This window comes from Hemiscyllium ocellatum, chromosome 18 (genome assembly GCF_020745735.1).
Source record: "Hemiscyllium ocellatum isolate sHemOce1 chromosome 18, sHemOce1.pat.X.cur, whole genome shotgun sequence".
Taxonomy (NCBI): Eukaryota; Metazoa; Chordata; class Chondrichthyes; order Orectolobiformes; family Hemiscylliidae; genus Hemiscyllium; species Hemiscyllium ocellatum.
The window spans coordinates 41,473,240-41,494,380 of record NC_083418.1 but is presented as its reverse complement, the minus strand read 5'-3'; the positions used below and the strand labels follow the sequence as shown (position 1 = coordinate 41,494,380).

Here is a 21,141-nt window from a genome sequence, read left to right as displayed (position 1 = left end):
GCAGTATGCCTGGATTGCTTTTGCTGTTGAGTTACCCTCCATAGCCTTCTGTGGCTATGGTGGACCTGTGGTATTCACTCTCTGGCTCACTTATCCCTGTTCATAAAGGTCTTCCCTTTACTCTAAAGCAGTGTCCTCTGATCCTTGTGCCTTGCCAATGGAAACATCTTCCCAACATCCACTCTGTCCAGACCATTCCTGGGATCATTCTCATGAACCTCCTCTGGACCTGCTCCAGGGGGAATACATCTTTCCTGAGATATGGGATCCAAAATTGCTCACAATACCCTGAATGTAGTCTGACCAGAGCCTTATAAAGAGTACATCCTGCTTTTATATTCAAGTCTTCTCAAAATGAATGACAACATTCTATTTGCCTTCCTAACTACCGACTCAACCTGCAAGGTTACCTTAAGAAAAATCTGGAGTAGGACCCCCAAGTCCCTTTGCACTTCAGATTCCTGAACTTTCTCTCCCCATTTAGAAAATAATCCATGCCTCTATTCTTCCTACCGAAGTGTATGAACTCCCCACATTGTACTTCATCTGCCATTTCTTTGCCAACACTCCTAACCTGTCTAAATCATTCTGCAGCCTCCCCACCTCCTCAATATTACCTGCCCCTCCACATATCTTTGCATCATCTGCAAACAGCTAGAATGCCCTCAGTTCTTTCAGCCAAATCATTAATGTACAAAGTAAAAAGTTGTGGTCCCAACACTGAGCCTTGTGGAACACCATTAGTCACCGGATTCCTTCCTGAGAAGGACTCTCTGCTCTCTCTGCTTTCTGTCAGACAGCCAAGTTTCTATCCATGCTAGCATCTGGCTTCTAATACCATCGGTCTCTATCTTACTTAAATGCCTTCTGTGTGGTACCATATCCAAGGCCTTTTGGAAGTCTAGATATCTAACATCCATTGGCTCTCCTTGGTCTAACTTGCTCGTTACCTCCTCAAAGAATTCTAACATGTGCCTGCTGTCCGTTGATCTTTCCCTGGTCTGCAGTTTATTTGCAGTTACCGTGGAGATCGAGGAAGTAAGCAGGAAAGTGAATATTACAAACACAGTTTCCCTTGTCAAGTCTTCCTGAGATTTAGCTTACTTGGCACGATTGGTATGATGGGAGGCTGAATATTAATGCAGCAAGGTGTTGCATAAACAAGATATAACAAGCATTAATCCCTTGCAATCTTGCTGCCGCCAAGTGAAAATTTCACCAAAGCTGTTCGTAAGAAGTATGAAAGGTGAAGCAAGAGGAGGTCAATGTCGAGATGGCCCTAACAAGAATTCTTATTCAATTTTTTCACACATCTTGCCATAGTGTCCTCCATCCCCACTAGGTTGCTGAGACTCCTAGAACACTCTGCCCATAGTATTAAAATACACTAAATGCAGTGAGTGATTTGGTATTCTGAATTATATATTTGTTACAGTGCCTTTTAACATATGATTAAAAAAAAACATTTTGCAGAGTATGCTGCATAATCCTTGCATGTGTGCTGTGCAAAACTGGAGGAGACAAAGAGAGGATGTGATGGATACTTGGATAACAGCAGCAGTTTTCTCATGAAGAAATTGAGTAAGACGAACACGATAAAGGAAAACAGTGCCAGACACAAGCCTGACAGAACTTAAACGACATCTACTTTCAACAAATGTGAGCTGGGCAAAGTCATCATTCATTAACTGTAAAACTGCTGACATTCAAACTGGTGACTTCTTTACTTCCAGAAGCTAATGCACCTTTTCCAGTTGTATGATATATGTTATTTTATCAACTGTTTTAAACCTTTCAAATCCCATATTGAAAAAAAATGACAAGGAATTGTGCTATCAAGCATAGTGCTTGATTGGCACCACATTCAGAAGCATCCACTCCCTCCACCACCAGTGCTGACTCACAGCAGTATGTACCACCTGTGAGCTGAACTGCAGAAATTCACCAAATATTTTAGACAGCATCTTCCAACCTAGGGCCACTCCTATCTGAAAAGTCAAGGGATACATCAGAACACCATTGCCTGGAAGTTCCTCTCCAAGTTGCTCACGATCCTGACTTGGAAATATGTCACCATTCTGTCACTGGCACTGGGTCAAAATTCTGGAATTCCCTAACAGTATTTTGGGTTTACCTACAGCACATGGACTGCAACAGTTCAAGAAGGCTCACTATCAGAAACAAAAAAAACAAAGTTGCTGGAAAAGCTCAGCAGTCTGGCAGCATCTGTAAAGAGAAATCAGAGTTAATGTTTTGGATCTGGTGATCCTTCCTCAGATTTTGGCCCACCATCACCTTCTTAAGGACAACTAGAGATGGGCAATAAATGTTGGCCAACCACGAAGCCCACATTACATAAGAGAATTAAAAAAAAAGGACGTTAGGGAAAAAGCATCACTCTTTCAGGCAGGGTTCTAACATCGTATAACCTCTGCAGCTCCACTCTTGCAGTTGCAGTTACTATGACAGTTGAGCAGACAGGTGATAATAAAGTAGCAATACGTTAATGAATGTGAGATTCTATTAACAATGAAGAGTCATCCATGCCACCCATCTGCACCCAGAAGCTTTTCTTTGACATTTCCTCCCACACTATTCATGGCTGGGGCAGTATTTGACCTACTAATCCAGAGATTTTACTGCTCCTCGGATGCTGCCTGAACTGCTGTGCTCTTCCAGCACCAATAATCCAGTATTTGACCTGGCATAACTTGGTCTTGAATATGGTGCTATAGTGCTGGCACATACCCCACAAGAATGCAAGATAGCGCAAGAGTGACAACATAGAAACATGGTGCATGCATAATTAGTTAAGCAGTAGAAACCTGTCTATGGTAACTCGCTTGATAGGACTCAAGGAGAGAAATCTTTCAAGAACTCCCCAAAACTGGCACCAAGCCCATTTCTAATAAAATCCACTCTTGGAAACATTTTTTTCCACAGAGAGGATCAGAAATTCAGAAATGATTTCCGCAAACAGCAATTTGAGAGATCCAATGGTAATGTTAAACTGAAATGAATAGATTTTTGCTAGCCAAAGCCAACCTTTCTAGGGCATGTGGGCAATGGCAGATTAGAACATGCTTGAAGGGCTAAATGGCCTACTCCTGTTCCTATTAAAAGTAGAAAGGTACTTTTGGAACTTTAAAAAATCTCAAAAAATCTGAAACCAGAAGAGATGAGATGTTGAGCTTTTAACAGCTTATTTTCAGTGCTGAAAAGTTCATTGGCAGCAAATAAAATTAATCATGACATCAAAAGGGTACTTTGACTATGCATTATTAGTGCTAAACAATGCAGTAGGTTTAACTCATACGTAATGCACAAGTACAAAGACTCATGATAATACAAATCATGTAACTGGCAAGGCAATCAGAAAAAAAAATCACTTCTGCAAAATGGAGCAACTTGCATAGTTACACTTGGATATCATGCATCTGTTCCTCGCTTGAAATTGCCTGCATTATCTTCTTATAATAATTTCAACAACACGTTTGAGGCCTGGCAAGTCAGCCACATAGACTATCTACCTATCTACTCGTCCTTGATCAATCTCACATTTTGCAGGGCAGTAAAGGCATCAGGAATTAACCACTTCCTGGGCTTGGTGACGTGCTTCAATGACCAATGTCATACTTCCCTCACCTCCATTCACCTCAGGTCAGGGCAGACTGTTGTTTGAGATGCCAGCAGCTCAGTTATATGAGCAAAGAGGGGTAAGAGAGGGTCCTCTACTGAGAGGAACTTGTTCCCATCAAAAGCATGACCCCAAAGTCATCCTTTCTCCTCTATTTCTAAAAATCAGTAACTCTTAGCCCTTGCCAGAGCCTTCCAGTTTGACCCCAGCAATGCACTGGATATACATTAATTTTGGTCTGCTTTATACCAGGACCTCTAATCCCAGCAGCAGCCCTTACTTCTGCCAGGAGTTGCTGAGACTTCAAATCTGCCAGCCATCTGATTAGACTTTGTTCCAAGCATGGGAATGAAGTCTCAGCTTCAAAGAACTGACACTGCTGTCGACATTCAATTGTTGATGGACAGGCATTGCTAGGGTAAGCGGGCTCGCCATTGACATTTTTAAGCAACCATCAACATTTTAACCATGCTTAGGGACTTCTGCACCTTATAAAATTCAGCCCTTTGCTCCAGCAGGCAGTTACACCCTTAGGTACTTCGGATTTGATCTACGGTCAGAGATAGGAGAATCTGACAACAAGTGAGGAAAGGATAGAGATCCAGAAGGTAACAACGAAGTCGTCCCAGTTTTTGCAACTATCCAACAGATTTGAAGTTTCTGCTACTTGGGTGCATTAGAGCAGTGATTGTAGGGAGGATGAACAAACTGATTATGACATTACGGTAGGAAGGGAGCTGTTCAGACAGATCGAGTGATAAGGAATAGAATTTTATCAGAGGGCAGAATATTTGGGGGTAGTTTATTTTCACTGCAACTGGGAGTAAGAAACTAGATATCTGTCTTGCAGATCTGATGTCAGGTTCAGAAAACAAGAAACTTGGGAGAGAAAGTATTCAGCTATCATGGTGCTTGAGTGTACCAATGACTGGGTAGGAGCACAGAAGAGGTACTGCTAACAAAGTGTGAGCAGCTGGGAGTTAAAAAGTAGAACCACAAAGCCAATAATCTCTGGATTACCAAATGAGCCAAAAGCAAATTGGTGAAGTGCAAATAAAATCAGAACTTTGAATATGACTCAAAGATCGGTGTGAGAGAGATAGACTTTCATTCATAGCATGTCGGCACTGTACTAAGAAAGAGGGAACTGTTCTGTTGTGATGACATTCATCTGAAATGTACTGGGACAGTTGTACTGGCAAATCATATAAAATGGTCTGCAGAGGAATATTTAAACATGGCTTTAGAACCTACCTTCATCCAATACTGACAAATATTACCAACAGGAATCACATTAATGATAATGTTTTTTCTCTCTGACCGAAAGGTTTGTTTTGACAAATTGCAGCATCCTGCAGTTACCCCATCTGAGACCAGCCATTTGAACAGAGAACTTGATTTTCTTCCAGTTTCATGGTTGGTCTGCCTACTGGGTTAACTGTGTGAACAATCACGTGGCTTGTAAAAGTTATTAATGGGATCCCATAAATATCAAATTGTGACTGGGGCAGGAAATATCCTTTGCATCATTATGAAGGGATACGAACTAATGGCAAAAAGGTTAGTAGACAGGTAACGCAGGGTAATTAGGAAAGCCAATAGAATGTTATTATTTATCATGAAGGAAATTGCAACCAAAGTAGGGAGGTTATATGCCAGTTATACAGGGCACAAGTGAGACTACACCTGGCATGCTGCGCATCTGGTTACTTTATTTAAGAATGGATGTGAATGCATTGAAAGCAATTCAGGGTAGGCTTATCAGATTTAATACCTGAAATGGGCTAGTTAGTTTATGAGAAAAGGTTGGACACTGCTAAACTTGTATTCATCGTAGTTTAGAAGAAATGACTTGACTGAAAATACAAAATCCTGAGGGGCGCTGACAGGGTAGATGGACAAAAGGATGTCTCCTCTAATTTGAGAATTAAGAACTAAAGGTCACTGATTAAAAGTCAGGTGTTGCCCATTTAATACTGAGACTCAGTGAATTTCTACTCTTAGAGGTTCCAGAGCCACTGAAACTCTCTTCTTGAAAGGTTGGTGAAAACAGAATCCTTGAATATTTTTAAGGCAAAAGTAGACAAATATTATTATGCAAGATTATCAGGATAGGCAGGAACGCAGATTTGAGATTACAGTCAGGTCAGTCATGATCTCATTGAATGGTGGCTCAGGATAAAAGGACTGAATGGCCTGATTCTGATTAGCATGTTCATAATTTTAAAAACGTGACACATCTCTACACATCTCACCCTGTTCCAGAGGTGTGTAAAACATGTCTGAACAGGCTGATCAGAAAATATCTATGATGTTGAAAAAAATCTATGACCTAAAACAATTCAAGCATTCCTTAAATCTGATATGAATTAGAAATTAAAATGACAGCCCAGATCTGCCTTTGGTTATCAGATCATCAACATGTTTCTGGCATACAGTCCACCACATTTCATTACACTATGGAGAAGCATGCCTGAAAACCAACTTCATGGAATCACTAATTCCCAACAAAAAAAGAGAAGGCACGCAACTGGCAAGATCTCAAAACAACGACGACAAGGCGGCCAAAGACAACAATGGAATTCATAGAGTGTATGCACATTTGCCTTTTTTTTTAAAAAAAGCACTAATAGCAGGTCATACTCCTTAAGTTTATTACCTAAGCAAATATTATCAAAGTTTATTGAAAATGAAAGCAAATGATTAGTTTCCCAACTCTGAAGTTAAAATATATTCAACTTTATAGGACAAAGCGCTAAAATAAGACGTTGATGTTTTACTAACTTAACTAAAAGTATTTGCATCCAAGTTAATCATTTAAAAAGTTTAATTAATAGGACTTTTGGAAAAAAATCAGATAGCATTAATTGGCAGGTCCATGGCACTGTAAATGTAACTTCGTAATCAATAAATGAAAATAACCAGGATAATTATTCACTGAAATTTTATCTCTCTGTTGGGATTATCCTTCCCAAGTGAAGAACATAATATTTTATTTATTTAACATATGTAATTTAATGCTGATTTAGAGGTGAGACACCTGATATATCACCACAAACATAATAAACATCTCAAAGTTGTTCAGAGGAACGACCTAAACAAAATTTGACACTGAACCATACAGGGAGATTTTAGATTACATGATCAAAAGTGTGCTCAATGAGGCAGGTTTTAAGGAAGAGCTTAAGAGCCTAGGAACCAGAAACTATATTTTCGATCAAAGCAAGAAAATTGTATTTATTTTTACAATATATTCCAGCCCACATACTGAAAAACAACAGCCTTCTTTCATTATTGGACCAACTCAAACACGATCAGTTTGAATATTAACTTGAAAAATTGGGAGACAACATTAGGCATACAGATGCAGGATGGAAGCTGCAATAAGGGAAAACTGTTCTAACTGCTTAACTGTGTTGTGTTTTTATATTTGTGGACAGCAAGTGGACAAACAATATACACATCTGCATATCTAAAAGGGTTAACAATAAACTTGATTTTATTGGAGCCTCAGTCGCTAGGACATTTAACCTTACAAATACAAAGGCTGGCTATTAAGATTAATCTTAATCGAGTTAAAGGAATATTGCTGGAATTTTAAAAACCATAATGAAAATGTTACATGGTAATACTGTAAATTTTAAACACCAATTTAAATGAACATACCTTCTCAGTCTCCAGTACTTTATTTTCAAAAATGTAAGAGATGCAGTTTCGAACAACTTCCAATCTACGGGCACTATTAAAAACGGATCCCATTCTATCCATTATTGACACTAGAAATTTAAAACAGTAAGATAAATATATCATTAAATTTTAACTTAGGCATGTAAATAAATAACTACATATTGATATCTGAAGATTACGGTACAACTTCAGAGTCAGACCTGAATCGAACTTCTGAGCAGGCTGACTGCAAGAGAAGTTCTTGTGAGTTGGAGTATAACATCAGGCCATTGTGGGCCAGAAGTTAAACAAAAATGCTAATTCTGTTACATTTCAAGGTACTTTTATAAGTTTAGTACTGAGAATTTCAAAATGTGAACCCAGCAATCCCTCTTTTTATGCTGTGTTTTATAAACAGTCATGCTCAAAGCTCTCATTGTAATATATTGATCTGGCAATCTGTTTTGCTGCTGTGCCCATTCAGAATATCTGAACTTAGAAAGAAATAGAAATGTTTGAAAGGATTAAATGTTTAAAACAATGATTTCAGGTTTATTATCAGGGAGTAGAAAACAATAAGACACAGGTGCAGAAGTAGGTGATTCAAGTGTGCTCCACCATGTAATGAGATCATGACTGTCCCTAAAATCCTCATCTCTACTTTCCTGCCTCATCCCCATGTTTCCCAAAGAATTATGTTCTTTTCAGCCTGTTGTATATTTACCCACTGTCAAAATCTAAAATATATGAACAAGAAGCTCTGAAGCCTATCAGGATCTTAAATGCCCCAATATTTGGGCAACACATTTAAAAGGTACCCAAACAGTACTTTACTCACTGTAATACAGGAGTAATACTTAACCTCTGCTAATCCCCAACAACCCTTGGAGACGTCACCGACCAGCCAAAAAGCAGTGCCACAGATTAGTAATGCCTCCCAAGAGATTCTTTTGAAGGAAGATGGCCAGGCAACTTTTCCCATCCAGAGAGTGGTGGGAACCTGGAATACACTGCCTGGGAGGTCAGGAGTGACAGGAAACCTCAATACATTTGAAATGTATGTGAATGAACATTTGAAATGTTGGAAAATGTAAGGCTTTGAACCAAGCGCTGGAAAGTGGGATTGGATTATGTTAGATTAGATAGGCCAGCACAGATTCCATGAGCCAAAGGGGCCTCTTCTGTATGATTCTACAAGAGAAGGGATGTTCTTCTCTCTCTGGGTGACATAAGAGGCCATCCCAACTGACAGATGCCTGTGGACAACTCAAGGAAACCTTGTTTCACCAGAGGATGAAAGCTCTGTTTTGCCAGGACACATGCCACTATTTACTCAATTTTTCATGCTCCTACAAATGACTGGTTTTGTTCGGTTATCACTGTAGAGCACAGACACAGAGGAAATTAGGTGCCAGACATCACCATCAGGTGTGCAAGTAATGTCTGTCACTTCTTTGTAGTTACCAATGAGGATCAATTGCTGGTGTAGTGGTTGGGTCTCACATCTGGCTCTGTTTACATTTAAAACACAGAAGGAACTGCAACACTCTACTCCATGTACCATCAGCTCATGGTTTTTTTTTATATAACAACAAGAATGCAGACCTGAAAGGGTTTCACCAAAGGCTTGCAATAGACAAAGATACAGCCACATAAGATGACTATTTGAGTTGAACCCCTGTTTTTTTCAGCCCTGGTCAGATATGTTGCCTCATTTGGTCAATCTTGTTGGTCCAAACAGATTTGATCCCCAATACTATAGATAGTTAACAACAACAAGTCAGACTGCATATGACTGAGATTTGTCATGAACTGATCAACAAGAAGAGTTTTCACAACACAGCAAACATTTGTGGAAAGAAATATCTTGGTTATGAACAGTGTAAGTAACAAGAGAAGTTTTGATGTATCATAGCTTGGAGGTAAAAGTCTATTCTGCAAACCTCATACATAAAATCAGGTTTGTGAAAACACATATTCTATTTTTAGCGAACAACATTTCACCTGTGAACATAATTCCAGTAAGGTGTGTTAATGAGTATTCGTGACATGCAAATAACTGCAAAAAATGTTCCTAGCCACGAAGATAGGGAATGCCGTCCATCTGAAAGGTTTGTAAAAGTTAAAAGCAAAACTTTACTCTGCGATTAGAAAAATGAACTATCGCCTCACATTCAATTGAGATTCCCTACTTGCCCTTCTAACAGCTTCAGGTGGACCAGAATTCCACCAAATGAATCTTCTCTGAACTATGCAAGTATGCCTTTGCTTAACAAAATGACCAAAAATGACCACTCAGTACTCTTAGTATGGTTCCACCAATGTGCTGGAATTGCAGTAGCAAGAATTCCGTGTTTTTATATTCCAGCCCCCTTGCAAAAAAGCCCGATATTCTGTTCGCCTTCTTAAGTGATCAACAAGATTGTCTGAATGGCTTAAATAGTATTTTTATTTTACCTTCTTAAAACACATCAAAACTAAAAGTGCACATTATGTGAACTAAATAGAATTCACATTTCCTTTTAAAGGAGGCAAAACACAAGTTAATAGGTCTGCAAATAAGATATGCCAACAACCTTTGCAGAAGAGAGTGCAAGATCACTAGTTACAAAGAAAGGTAGACTTTCTACTGGCTTGCTAATGTGGAATATTAGGGGGAAGTGACAGCCTCATGGTATTACCACTGGACTGTTAATTCAAAGTCGAGGGGGTGGTGCTGGAAAAGCTCAGCAGGTCAGGCAGCATCTCAGGAGCAGGAGAATCGATGTTTCGGGCAAAAGCCCTTTATCAGGAATTGTCAATTCAAACATCCAGCTAATGTTTTGGGAACCACAAAGATAGTGGGATTTGAATTCTATGTAAATCTGGAATTAAAAGGGTAATGATGACCATAAATTGACTGTCGATTTTCAGAAAACCACTAATATTCTTGAGGGAAGGAAACTGCCATCCTTACTGGTCCGGTCTATGTGTGACCCCAGATCCAGAATAACGTGGTTGACTCTGAACAATGAGGGATTGGCAATAAATGCTGGTCTAGCAACAACGTTCTCATCCCGTAAATGTATACAAAATATCCATGTTATTAAAGTTTTCATCCCTAGTACCATCTCATGATAATGAAATTTTGAGTCAATGTGAATGTACAAATACATATTTATACACTCAAATACATAACAGAAACACATCTCAGCATATTCATGTACATATATGCTTATACATTTTTATACAGAAGCTTAAATATAGTTGTCAAGGTGGAAGAAGAATTGCAATTGATTAGAACATTGTCTAAAAAGAGCACAGTGTGAACTGAATCACTCAGATATGCCTAGATAAGGAACTTTGGGCTAAATTCCAGTTTTCACTAACTGTACATGAAACTGCATCTTCACTTGATGACAACTTGTCATTCTCAAATATACCATCAGATACAATAGAGACTAAGATCAAGTTAAAAGCAAAAGGAAGGAGGAAACTTCCAAACACTACCAAAGTAAGTTGACACTCGACATCAACTGATGTCAAAGGAGCAGAGCTTCTGAAATTAATCAGACTCTAGACTGCTGGCTGCAGGGCAGTTTCTTATTGTGCAAAATGCTTTAAGAGAATAAACAAAAATACAAAAGCATTCCAAACAAAACAATATCAAACAGAGTTTGACCGTTGCATTTCGAGTACTTTTGGGTTTGAATATAACCTGGTCACATGAAATGGAAAACTCCAGTGTTAGTTTTGGCAGAAGCAGCCAACACAGTTGAGATTCTGTTCACAGGGAACAGAAACAGATCACAATATGGAACGGAGATAACAACGTCAAAAATTGAAAAAATTGCAGCGTGGGAATTAGATGTATTACAATAGTCGAGCAGTGATGATTTTCAGATAGACATTGTGCTGGCAGGACATTGTTGGTAGTCCAGGGAGTACTCTGTGCTGTATTTAAATCTGTGCTATACCTGACCTGGGAGTGCTTAGAAAGAACAATGAGTGCAGACAGAAGTCTGATTCATCCTTCAACACTATATCCTCACCAATCATGGTTTATTTTTCTTTAAAAAATGCTGGAGATCACAGCGGGTCATGCAGCATCCATGGAGAGAAAGCAACCTAATGTTTCAAGTCCAGGTGATTCCTCATCAGAGCTGAAATGAACTATGAAGGGGCAGTGCTTATGCAGTAGTGGGGAAGTAAGAATGTTGATAGTTCAGATAACCCCCCCCAACATATTGCAAAATTCTTTACTTCATTTCACTTCAGCTCCGATGAAGAGTCATTTGGACTCAAAATGTTTACTTGCTTTCTCTCCATGGATGCTGCCTGACCCACTGTGATCTCCAGCATCTTTCATTTTCAGTACTGACTTCAGCATCTGCAGAAATTTCCTTCAATTTATTTTGGGGTGGCAGAAGGGAATAGGCAGGGAAATTTGAAGGAAAAAATACATTTTTAAAGAAATTATGCATGACTGATGCTTAGAATGGAGAGTTTACACTGTTTTTCTGTTTTAAAAATTACAGGTAATATTAAAAGCATATAGAATACTCTTACAGAACCCATACAGACAGATTTGTGTAATACACAATGACTGCCTTAAATCATCTACCAAAGAACAGAAGCAAAATAAACAGGATAAAGGATCATACAGATCACATCCTGCAGAATTTGTTTATATTTTGACAACTTGCTTTCGGAATTATTTTTACCATGAGTACATGTTACCAGAAGTTCAAGGTTGCCTTTAAAACACTGATATAATAAAATACTGATACATACCAACTGGTGGGCCAGCAGGTACAATGCACTTCTTCTCAACTCGAACAGCAGGTGGCGAATTAAGGTGCTTTGAGAGACCTTCCTGGAGAAGAGCCTGTACTTTATCTTCGTTTATTCTGGGAAATGGCAGTACATGCACCCTCATGTGTGAACCTTCAGTTGGCTTTGGTACTTTCTGAAAAGCCATGTGTGGATTTGGGTTTTCCTATTATAACATTTTTCAAATGAAAAAGACAGATAAATAAATTTCAATTACTGTGAACTGTGTCTACGGAAAATATAGAGATAATAACGTGATATGTACAGAACATATTCGTTTTGATAATTCATAGTAACGTCATCCACACCAGGAGGTTCCAAACCCTTACGGGTTTTACCTGAAGTGAGTATTCATTTTTATCAAGGCCACTATTATCTTGATTAGATAGCTCTTTGGAACATGCTACCACTGAGAACTGCTTGATGAAAGATAATCACCATGGATGTATATAGGGGAGTTTATGTCTGATTAAACTTGTCTAATTTTTGAAGAAATCACTAGCACAATGGACAGAGGGGTGCGAATGACTGCTGTGTAAATGGACTTGCAAAACATATTCGATAAAGAGATAAGTGAAATGGGAATAAACATAACTGAAGGCAAAACTGTAACATGGATCAGTAAATGGTTGGGGTAGAGGAGACAACGAGTAAGGATAAAGTGAACATTTTCTTTCTGAAGAGATGCAACTCTGGGTATTCTTCAGCTATCTGATGGCAAGGCTCAGCTTTTCATAATTTACACTAAGGAGTTGGATGGAGGGTGAGGAGATGGTGCAGATACTCAGGTTTTGAGTATAATAAAGGGGATCAATAGACATTTTGGAAACTAAAGAGATTAAGGAAAACGGGTACATTGTAAGATTATCTTGTTGAATAGCAGATCAGGCTCAATGGGTCAAATGGCCTACCCCTGCTCCTATTTCTAATGTTTATCGTATGACTAAATTGAGGATGAGTTATATTAATCCTTGTAGATAAACCCACAACCTTAAAAAGTTGTGTCATTTCTGAAGACAGTATTAGTATCGGAGATTTGGATAAGTCTACGAAAGGATAGTAATAAGAAACCAAGAATAAATCAGCTACAATTGAAGCAGATGAAGTTAGCCTTGGCAGTAACTACTGAAGCACAACAATTCATAGCACCACAAAGCAGCAGTTGTGGTACAGAATTTCAAAGGTTCACAAACCTGAGTAAAAGACTTCCTCCTCATTTTCAATGGCCTGAAGGAATGCCCAAGGTCTAATGAAATGAGGGAATGGGGATATATATATCAATTCAGAGTTAATTAGGTATGAATTTGTTATATATGCCGAGCTAGCTGCCAGTTTGCGGGAGAGAGAAATAGGTTTGGGTGGGATGCTTTTCAGAAGTTTGGTGTAAACTCCATGGTTTGAAAGGCCTGTTTCCACACTGCAGGGATTCTGTGGTTATTCTTTATTTCAAAAGAATTGCTTGAAATTTTTATCCATCAACTAAATGTGTTGTCTTTTTTTAAAAAAAATTGCTAACTGATTAAATATTTATGATGGAAACATCTTCCATAAAATTATTTTCCAAAATAATCCAGATTTCTTTCAACCAAGTTAATAACACGACTGAGTATAATTTTCCTCATTTCATATTGGTGCACAGCTGCTTCCAATCCTTGAAAAATAAAAGTTTAAGATGCATTCTATTTAACATCAGTTTACTTCTCTGCTGGTTGTTCCCTAGTGACTCTCACGTACAATTCACTGGTCAATGCTTTAACATGAGAATTCATAACCAATATCCCTGCAATCACTTTTTAAAGAGTTGAGCAAATAATCCTGGATTTTTGAAAAATATCTCTGCAGACAGGAGAAAAGGGATTGTGTAGGTAGATTTGTCTAATGGAGTAATATTGAAGTGGTCACATTAATTACTTCACTCATTTTCTCAGGCAGTTAACAGTCATATCTATATTTAAATTCCTTGCCTCAAGACTCCATCATTGGAACATACAGGGAAATGTACACCATGCAGCAACAAGACCAATGGGTCTGAATCTAGAAAGCTTTAATTTTCAGAACAAATTTTAAAAGTTTGAAATAGTTAAAATGTCCTGACCTTATCTTGAGACAGATTTTCCATCAGATATTGCATAAAACTTTGGTGGCAGTCTTTAGGATTTGATATCTGATTATTCTTGAATTAATTATTGAACAGAGTTCCCTGTCTGCCTTGATTAATATTCATGGTCTTTGGATGGTACAGTGTAGCCACACAACGTATCTCTGATCAGTTAATCATTCTCAAAAGCGGTCATATGGCACGAAAGACACAATAGTTGAGGGGAATTGGAATAGGATCAAGAATAGGTGCCCTAAGCTGATTTAGAAAATACCAGTTGTTGCATCTTTAATTCTGATATGCCCATATATGCTCATGAAATAGAATGAAACTTTGTCTGTTGTTGCTAGTTGTAACACTGCCAAATCTCTCTTTCTGTCACGTACAATATTCATTCTGTATATTTAAAGAACTACCACTGTGCTGTAAACCACAAAACAATTTTCTAGTCCTAATATTCTTTCTTTAACTGTTGCAACTAATCCTGATGATTACAGGCAGGCCGATGTTCTGATCTCACAACACTGAATTGTATAAGACTTTGAACACTCAAACAATCTCTTTTTGCTACCTGTCCTTTAGGTGCTTAAAAACTTGCTATTATGAGCTAATACAAGGTAAAGATTATGCAGTATCTGAAAATACAACCATAAGACCAAAAGAAATAGGACAGAATTATGCCATTCAGCCCATTGAGTTTGCTTCACCATTCAATATAGCTGATATGTTTTCAAACCCATTTTCCTGCCCGTCCCCATAATTTTTGATTACCTTACTAATCAAGGACCTCTGCCTTAAATACACTCAATGACTTGATCTTCACAGTCTTCTGTGGTAATGATTGTTACCGATTCACTCCCCTCTGTCTGAAGAAACTTCTCATTTCAGCTCTGAAGGGTCATCTCTTCACTGAGACTATGCTCTGAGGTCCTAGTCTCTTCTATTATTGGAAACATCTTTTCACAACCACTCTTTACAGGTTTCTCAGCATTCTGTAAGCTTCTATGAGATCACACCTCACCCTTCTAAACTCCATCAAGTCTTCAACTGCTCCTTACATGACAACCCCTTCATTCACAGGATCATTCTTGTAGATCTCCTCTGCATATCTCATCCAACATCAGCATATCCTTCCTTAGAAATGTGGTCTAAAATTGCTCACAATATTCCAAATGTGGTCTGACTATAGTGTTATACAGCTCTAGCCATACATCCCTGCCATTGCATTCTAGCCTACTCAAAATGAGTGCTAAAATTGTATTTGCCTCCCTAATTGCCAAATGAACCTACATGTTAACCTTAAGAGAATCCTGAATTAGGACAATAATTCCTTCTGTGCTTCAGATTTCCTTAGCCTTTCCCCATTTAGATGCTTACTAAATAAATGTGGCTCAGTGGTTAGCACTGCTGTCTCACAGCGCCAGAGACCCTGGTTCGATTCCAGCCTTTGGTGACTGTCTATGCGGAGTTTGTACATTCTCCCAGTGTCTGCATGGGTTTCTTTAGGTTTTCTTCCACAATTCAAAGATTAGGTGGATTGGCCATGCTAAATTGCCCATCGTGTCCAGGAATGTACAGCTGAGGAGGATTAGCCATAATAAATGCAGGGTTATAGGGATAAGGTGAAGGTCTGGGTTGGCTACTGTTCTGAAGGTCAGGTCAGGTTTGATGGGTTGAATGGCCTGTTCCCACACAATAGGGATTCTATAATTGTCAGTCATCCACAAAGGAATACAAATACTTGAATATGTACATTTATTGCCAATATCAACAGGAGATTGACATAATCACACCTCACTTGTGTTTTTGTGAAGTGGGTGCAACAGTTGAGTTGCCTTTGTTTGCAAAATGTGCATTTCTGAAATGAAGATTATAGCCAATTTATTTCAGTAGATAGCAGGGCCTCTTGTTTCCCCAGACATACTTTTGTTTAGATCTAGCCAAGGGCTTAATTTCTGTTGCTTTTCCAGATGGGATATTTTTCTCATGGCCTCCAGTGGTAAGAGGATAGTATTTCAAAATCCAGTGTTAATGTAATGAGTTCTCACCACCCAAATTTCCTCAAATGCTGTTCTTTCAGATAGACAGTACAGACTCCAGGGCTAAGTTTAAGTCACTGCAAATAACTGCTAATATTGAAATCTATTTAGTATGGAGAAATAAAACATACTAAATAAAACATTTGAAACCAACATAATTTCATTTTAAAGCAAAACGACACACAGTACTCGTGCACAAAATTCTTTCAGGCAGCTTTGGCAAAGTCAAAAATAAATTTTAACAATAATTCTGGCTCATGTCATTTGAAAAAAGTGAACAGCAAATGAAACAGCTGGACACTCTGCAATGAACCTTTTATAGGGTCATACAGCCATGAAGCACAGAAAAATACCATTCGGACCAACCAATCCATGCCGAACATAATCCCAAACTAAACTAGTCCCACCTGCCTGCTCCTGGCCCATATCCCTCCAAACTTTTCTGTTAATGTATCCTTCCAAACGTCTTTTAAATATTGAAATTTTACCAACATCCACCACTTCCTCAGGAAGTTCATTCCACACGTGAACCACCTTGCGTAAAACAAATGCCTTTCACGTGTTTAAATCTCTCTCCTCTCACCTTAAAAAAGCACCCCCAGTCCTGAAATGTGTCATTAGTATTTCCAATTAGCTTCGATCCTCAGACATAATGTAGCCAAAATGAAACATTTATCATAGTTAACCACCATATTAATTAGAAGCTGTTTGAATTCTTACAATGCGTAGTTAACTACATTATTGTCAAAAATAAATTACTTACAAAGAAACTTACATTTTTGTAGAGCTGTTCTGCAAGTTCTCGTATGTGTTTTAGCATTTTGGTTGGAATTCCCTCCTCAGTTTTGATTCTTTCCACATCAAAGGCAACTAACTACAAGAAAACAAAGTAAAACTTTTTATCCTATAATAAGGAAATATATCAAAGTTTGGGAGAAGATTTGTAGCTCGGGTGCTCGTTGTTGTGGTTCTGTTCGCCAAACTGGGAATTTGTGCTGCAGACGTTTTGTCCCCTGTCTAGGTGACATCCTCAGTGCTTGTGAGCCTCCCGTGAAGTGCTTCTGTGATGTTTCTTCCGGCATTTATAGTGATTTGTATCTGCCGCTTCCGGTTGTCAGTTCCAGCTGTCCGCTGCAATGGCTGGTATATTGGGTCCAGGTCGATGTGCTTATTGATTGAATCTGTGGATGAGTGCCATGCCTCTAGGAACTCCCTGGCTGTTCTCTGTTTGGCTTGTCCTATAATAGTAGTATTGTCCCAGTCGAACTCATGTTGCTTGTCATCTGAGTGTGTGGCTACTAAGGATAGCTAGTCATGTCGTTTCGTGGCTACTTGGTGTTCATGGACACCGAATCTATGAACACCAACTGGCTACGAAACGAAACGACCAGCTATCCTTAGTAGCCACACATGTGGATGACAAGCAACATGAGTTCGACTGGGACAACGCTACTATTACAGGACAAGCCAAACAGAGAACAGCCAGGGAATTCCTAGAGGCATGGCACTCATCCACAGATTCAATCAATAAGCACATCGACCTGGACCCAATATACCGGCCACTGCAGCAGACAGCTGGAACTGACAACCGGAAGCAGCAGATACAAATCACTATAAATGCCGGAGGAAACATCACAGAAGCGCTTCACAAGAGGCTCCCAAGCACTGAGGATGTCACCTAGACAGGGGACGAAACGTCTGCAGTACAAATTCCCAGCTCAGCGAACAGAACCACACCAAGGAAATGTATCAACTGATGAAAAATAAATATTTCTGAATATATCTTAGGACTTAAATGTTTCCCTCAACAATTTCTAACAGATGTTATAAGAAGGATATTATCAAGCTGGAGGGGGCTCGGAAGAGATTTACCAGGATGTTACTGGGTATGGAAGGTTTGAGTTATAAAGAAAGGTTGGATAGGCTGGGACATTTTTCACTGGAGTGTTTGAGATTAAGAGATGACTTGATACAACTTTATAAAATAATGAAATGCATAGATAGAGTTGATGGTATCTTTTCCCTAAGATAGGGAGTTTCATGACCAGGGGCATATTTTTAATATGAGAGGAGAGAGATTTTTAAAAAAACGTACGTGGCAAATTTTTCACAAAGAGGGCGGTTCAAGTGTGGAATGACAATTTGGAGGGATATGGGCCAGGAGCAGGCAGATGGGACTAGTTTAGTTTGGGATTATGTTCGGCATGGACCAGACGGACTGAACAGTTTGCTTCCATGCTGTGTGACTCTATGACTATGACCAGGTCATGTGTTCAATTAGACTTCAACCATTAATTTATGAATTAATCAAATACCACAAGACTTTTAGGAAAATGCACTTTTTTTTAAAAAAGTAAATTGGCAAAATTTGTTCGCTGCTGAGGAAATTCAATGGAAATCCATCACTCTCAGTGCAGAACATGAAAAGTGTTGAAGACTAGGACAGAAATTTCTGTTACTGAGAGATCTATTCTCTTTTTAAATGCTGGTAGTCAGAACTTTGTTTCCAGTTCAAGAGAATGCTAAAAAAAATGCTTCTCTCAAGATGGCTAATAGAGGGGTAGTTCCACCAGTTCCTTGTTAAGGCCCTTAACTTCACGATCAAGTTGCTAAGGAGACCATGACAATAATTAGTCCTGACTTGGGTCCATTTGCAGGCTTGAGGGTATTGACAGAAAAATCAATTTGACCTGAAAAGGGCTTAAAAGTATTTTAAAGCAGTTACCTGAATCTTAGACCTCAGGTGAATGTAGTGGTATCAAATTTAATGTAATGAAAAGAAGTTGATTAATTGCAAAAGACACACACATTGGGAAAAATGCAAAATTCTTGTAAACCATAAAATGCAATAATCACTGGAATATTTGATTTCAAGGAACAGGCTAATATACTGATTTTTAAACAACTGATTATGATGTTATGAGTAACTACGAGGAACAGATTTTACTAAGACCAGAGAGACAGTAGTGACTACAAAGTTATGAGGGGCACAACTTGCTACCACAATTTGAGAGATGAAGCTAGCTGCATAAAGCAAAGATCCTCAAAAGTTTTGTTAGGCAATCCAATTATACACTCAGATTTAAGTTGTATCTTCTCCAGTGTAGCACTGATGGTCCTATGAAACAGCAACATGGGCTATACAGGAGAAGGGGATATTGTTTGCTATTCAGCATCTGACTTACATTTGTACCTGCTGTAGAAGAGTTAAGTCATGTGTGGGGATATACAGATAAGTCATCTTAAAATGGATTGTCAGAGAAACTGAATCCCTACTGAAAGAGAAAATGGAACAATATTGAAAACATTGAAAATGGGCATAACGCTTCTTGTTTTGACTGTTTCCTTTTCTAGACCCACTCTTTCACAGGTGTCAGCAAATTTTAATTGTAACCAGGTTGGTGACATGGCCAATTTTATAGGTCACAACTGTGACAGGTTCTGTATTAACAACAAGTTTTGTTAGTCAGCAACAAATAACTGGTTTATCACCAAAACAAAATTTACTCAAATAAAGATGCAAAAATCATTGACAGTTTAGATTACGTAAAACAAATCCACCCTTCAAGAAACTAACAGACCCACACAGATTCAAGTCTGGGAGGAAAAAAAAACAGCAGAAACATCTCTGCCATGTTAACCTTAAAGAAAGCTGGTCAAGCAATAATTAAACTCATGAAAAAAGCATAAGTCACAGATTGTTCCTAATGGTAGTGTGTTTCCAAAACAATATTGCACACACCTGCAGTTGGAATTTTTGATACAGTTGTAGTTGGCTGAAGTGCCTTTGATTCAAATACCTCAGGAACTCATCCCATGTGGAAAAATGACAGCGAGCGCAAGAGGGAGCAAAGGGTTTCTTGGGTAGGTCAAATTCATTCTCTCAGCTTTTTCCCCACTCTCAAACTGGGCCATATGACTCCTATCAAAGAACTCCCTGCCCTTGCAAATGCAACATCATTGCTGTTGTACCCAGTATCTTTCACTTAGCAAACTTCCCTTTATTTCAAAGGGATGAAGAAATAGAAAAGTAAATAAGATCAGATTGTAGAATCAGAGGATAAAGAAAAAAATGAATGACTAGCTGCTGGAAAGAAAGCAGAGAATAGGGATGAAAAAACACAGAGCTTCAGAATGGAGTATGGGGAAATGGATGACTAAAAATCCTTGCTTGGACCCTGAGTATTTAAATTTACATTAATGGTTCAGAATTTGAAATCAAAAATACAACTCCTAAGTTTGTAGACAATACCAAATTCCAATACCAAACTTACAGCACAGGTGTATGATTAGAACATAAATTCTAAATAAAGTATGAGATGTTACATTTTGGCATGAAAAGTAAACAGGTCACATAACTTTATATAGAAAATAAGATTCCAAACAGGCTGCAGGAGTAAAGGGGAGAACAAATACACAAATCAATAAAAGTTGTGTATAAGGCTATACGCAAAAGCAAATCACAAACCCCTTTTTTTTGACAGGAATGAGAAGTTACACTAAATTGCAACAGTGCTAAATGGACTCAGCACCAAAAGAGCTTCTAGTAGAAATGTATATTCTTCATAATTCTGTGTTAAAACTCTGCATTGAAAGCAAAAGCATTGCAATGGCTACCAAAAATCACATGCTGTTACAAGGAACTTGCACATTTAGGAAGTGGAAGTCTTTTCAAGATAAGGGTTTTACATTTCGGAGAAGAAGAGTACCATAAGAAATCCAGCTATTTCGAGAAATATTACAGACCTCAGTCATTTATTATAAAACTGCAATAACTGAGCGGTCTTGGCACAAAAAAAACTATTGATGAGTTGCCTCATACAATTATCTGCAGAGAATTAGCTTATCTAGCTCTATGGCTCCCTTAAATTAACTTGAGGTAGACTTAC

General features: G+C 38.5%; 1 protein-coding gene across 1 annotated transcript in view; it reads right to left on the bottom strand.

Moving 5' to 3' along the window:
* The window catches only part of sbf2 (SET binding factor 2), a 551,470-nt gene that overhangs the window by 180,512 nt on the left and 349,817 nt on the right, over nucleotides 1-21,141 (bottom strand). The window contains exons 13-15 of the mRNA XM_060838903.1: nucleotides 17,028-17,126; nucleotides 12,077-12,281; nucleotides 7,304-7,413 (exon numbers count right to left, since the gene is read on the bottom strand). Coding sequence (XP_060694886.1) covers nucleotides 7,304-7,413; nucleotides 12,077-12,281; nucleotides 17,028-17,126 — 414 coding nt within the window. The remainder of the gene's footprint in view (nucleotides 1-7,303; nucleotides 7,414-12,076; nucleotides 12,282-17,027; nucleotides 17,127-21,141) is intronic.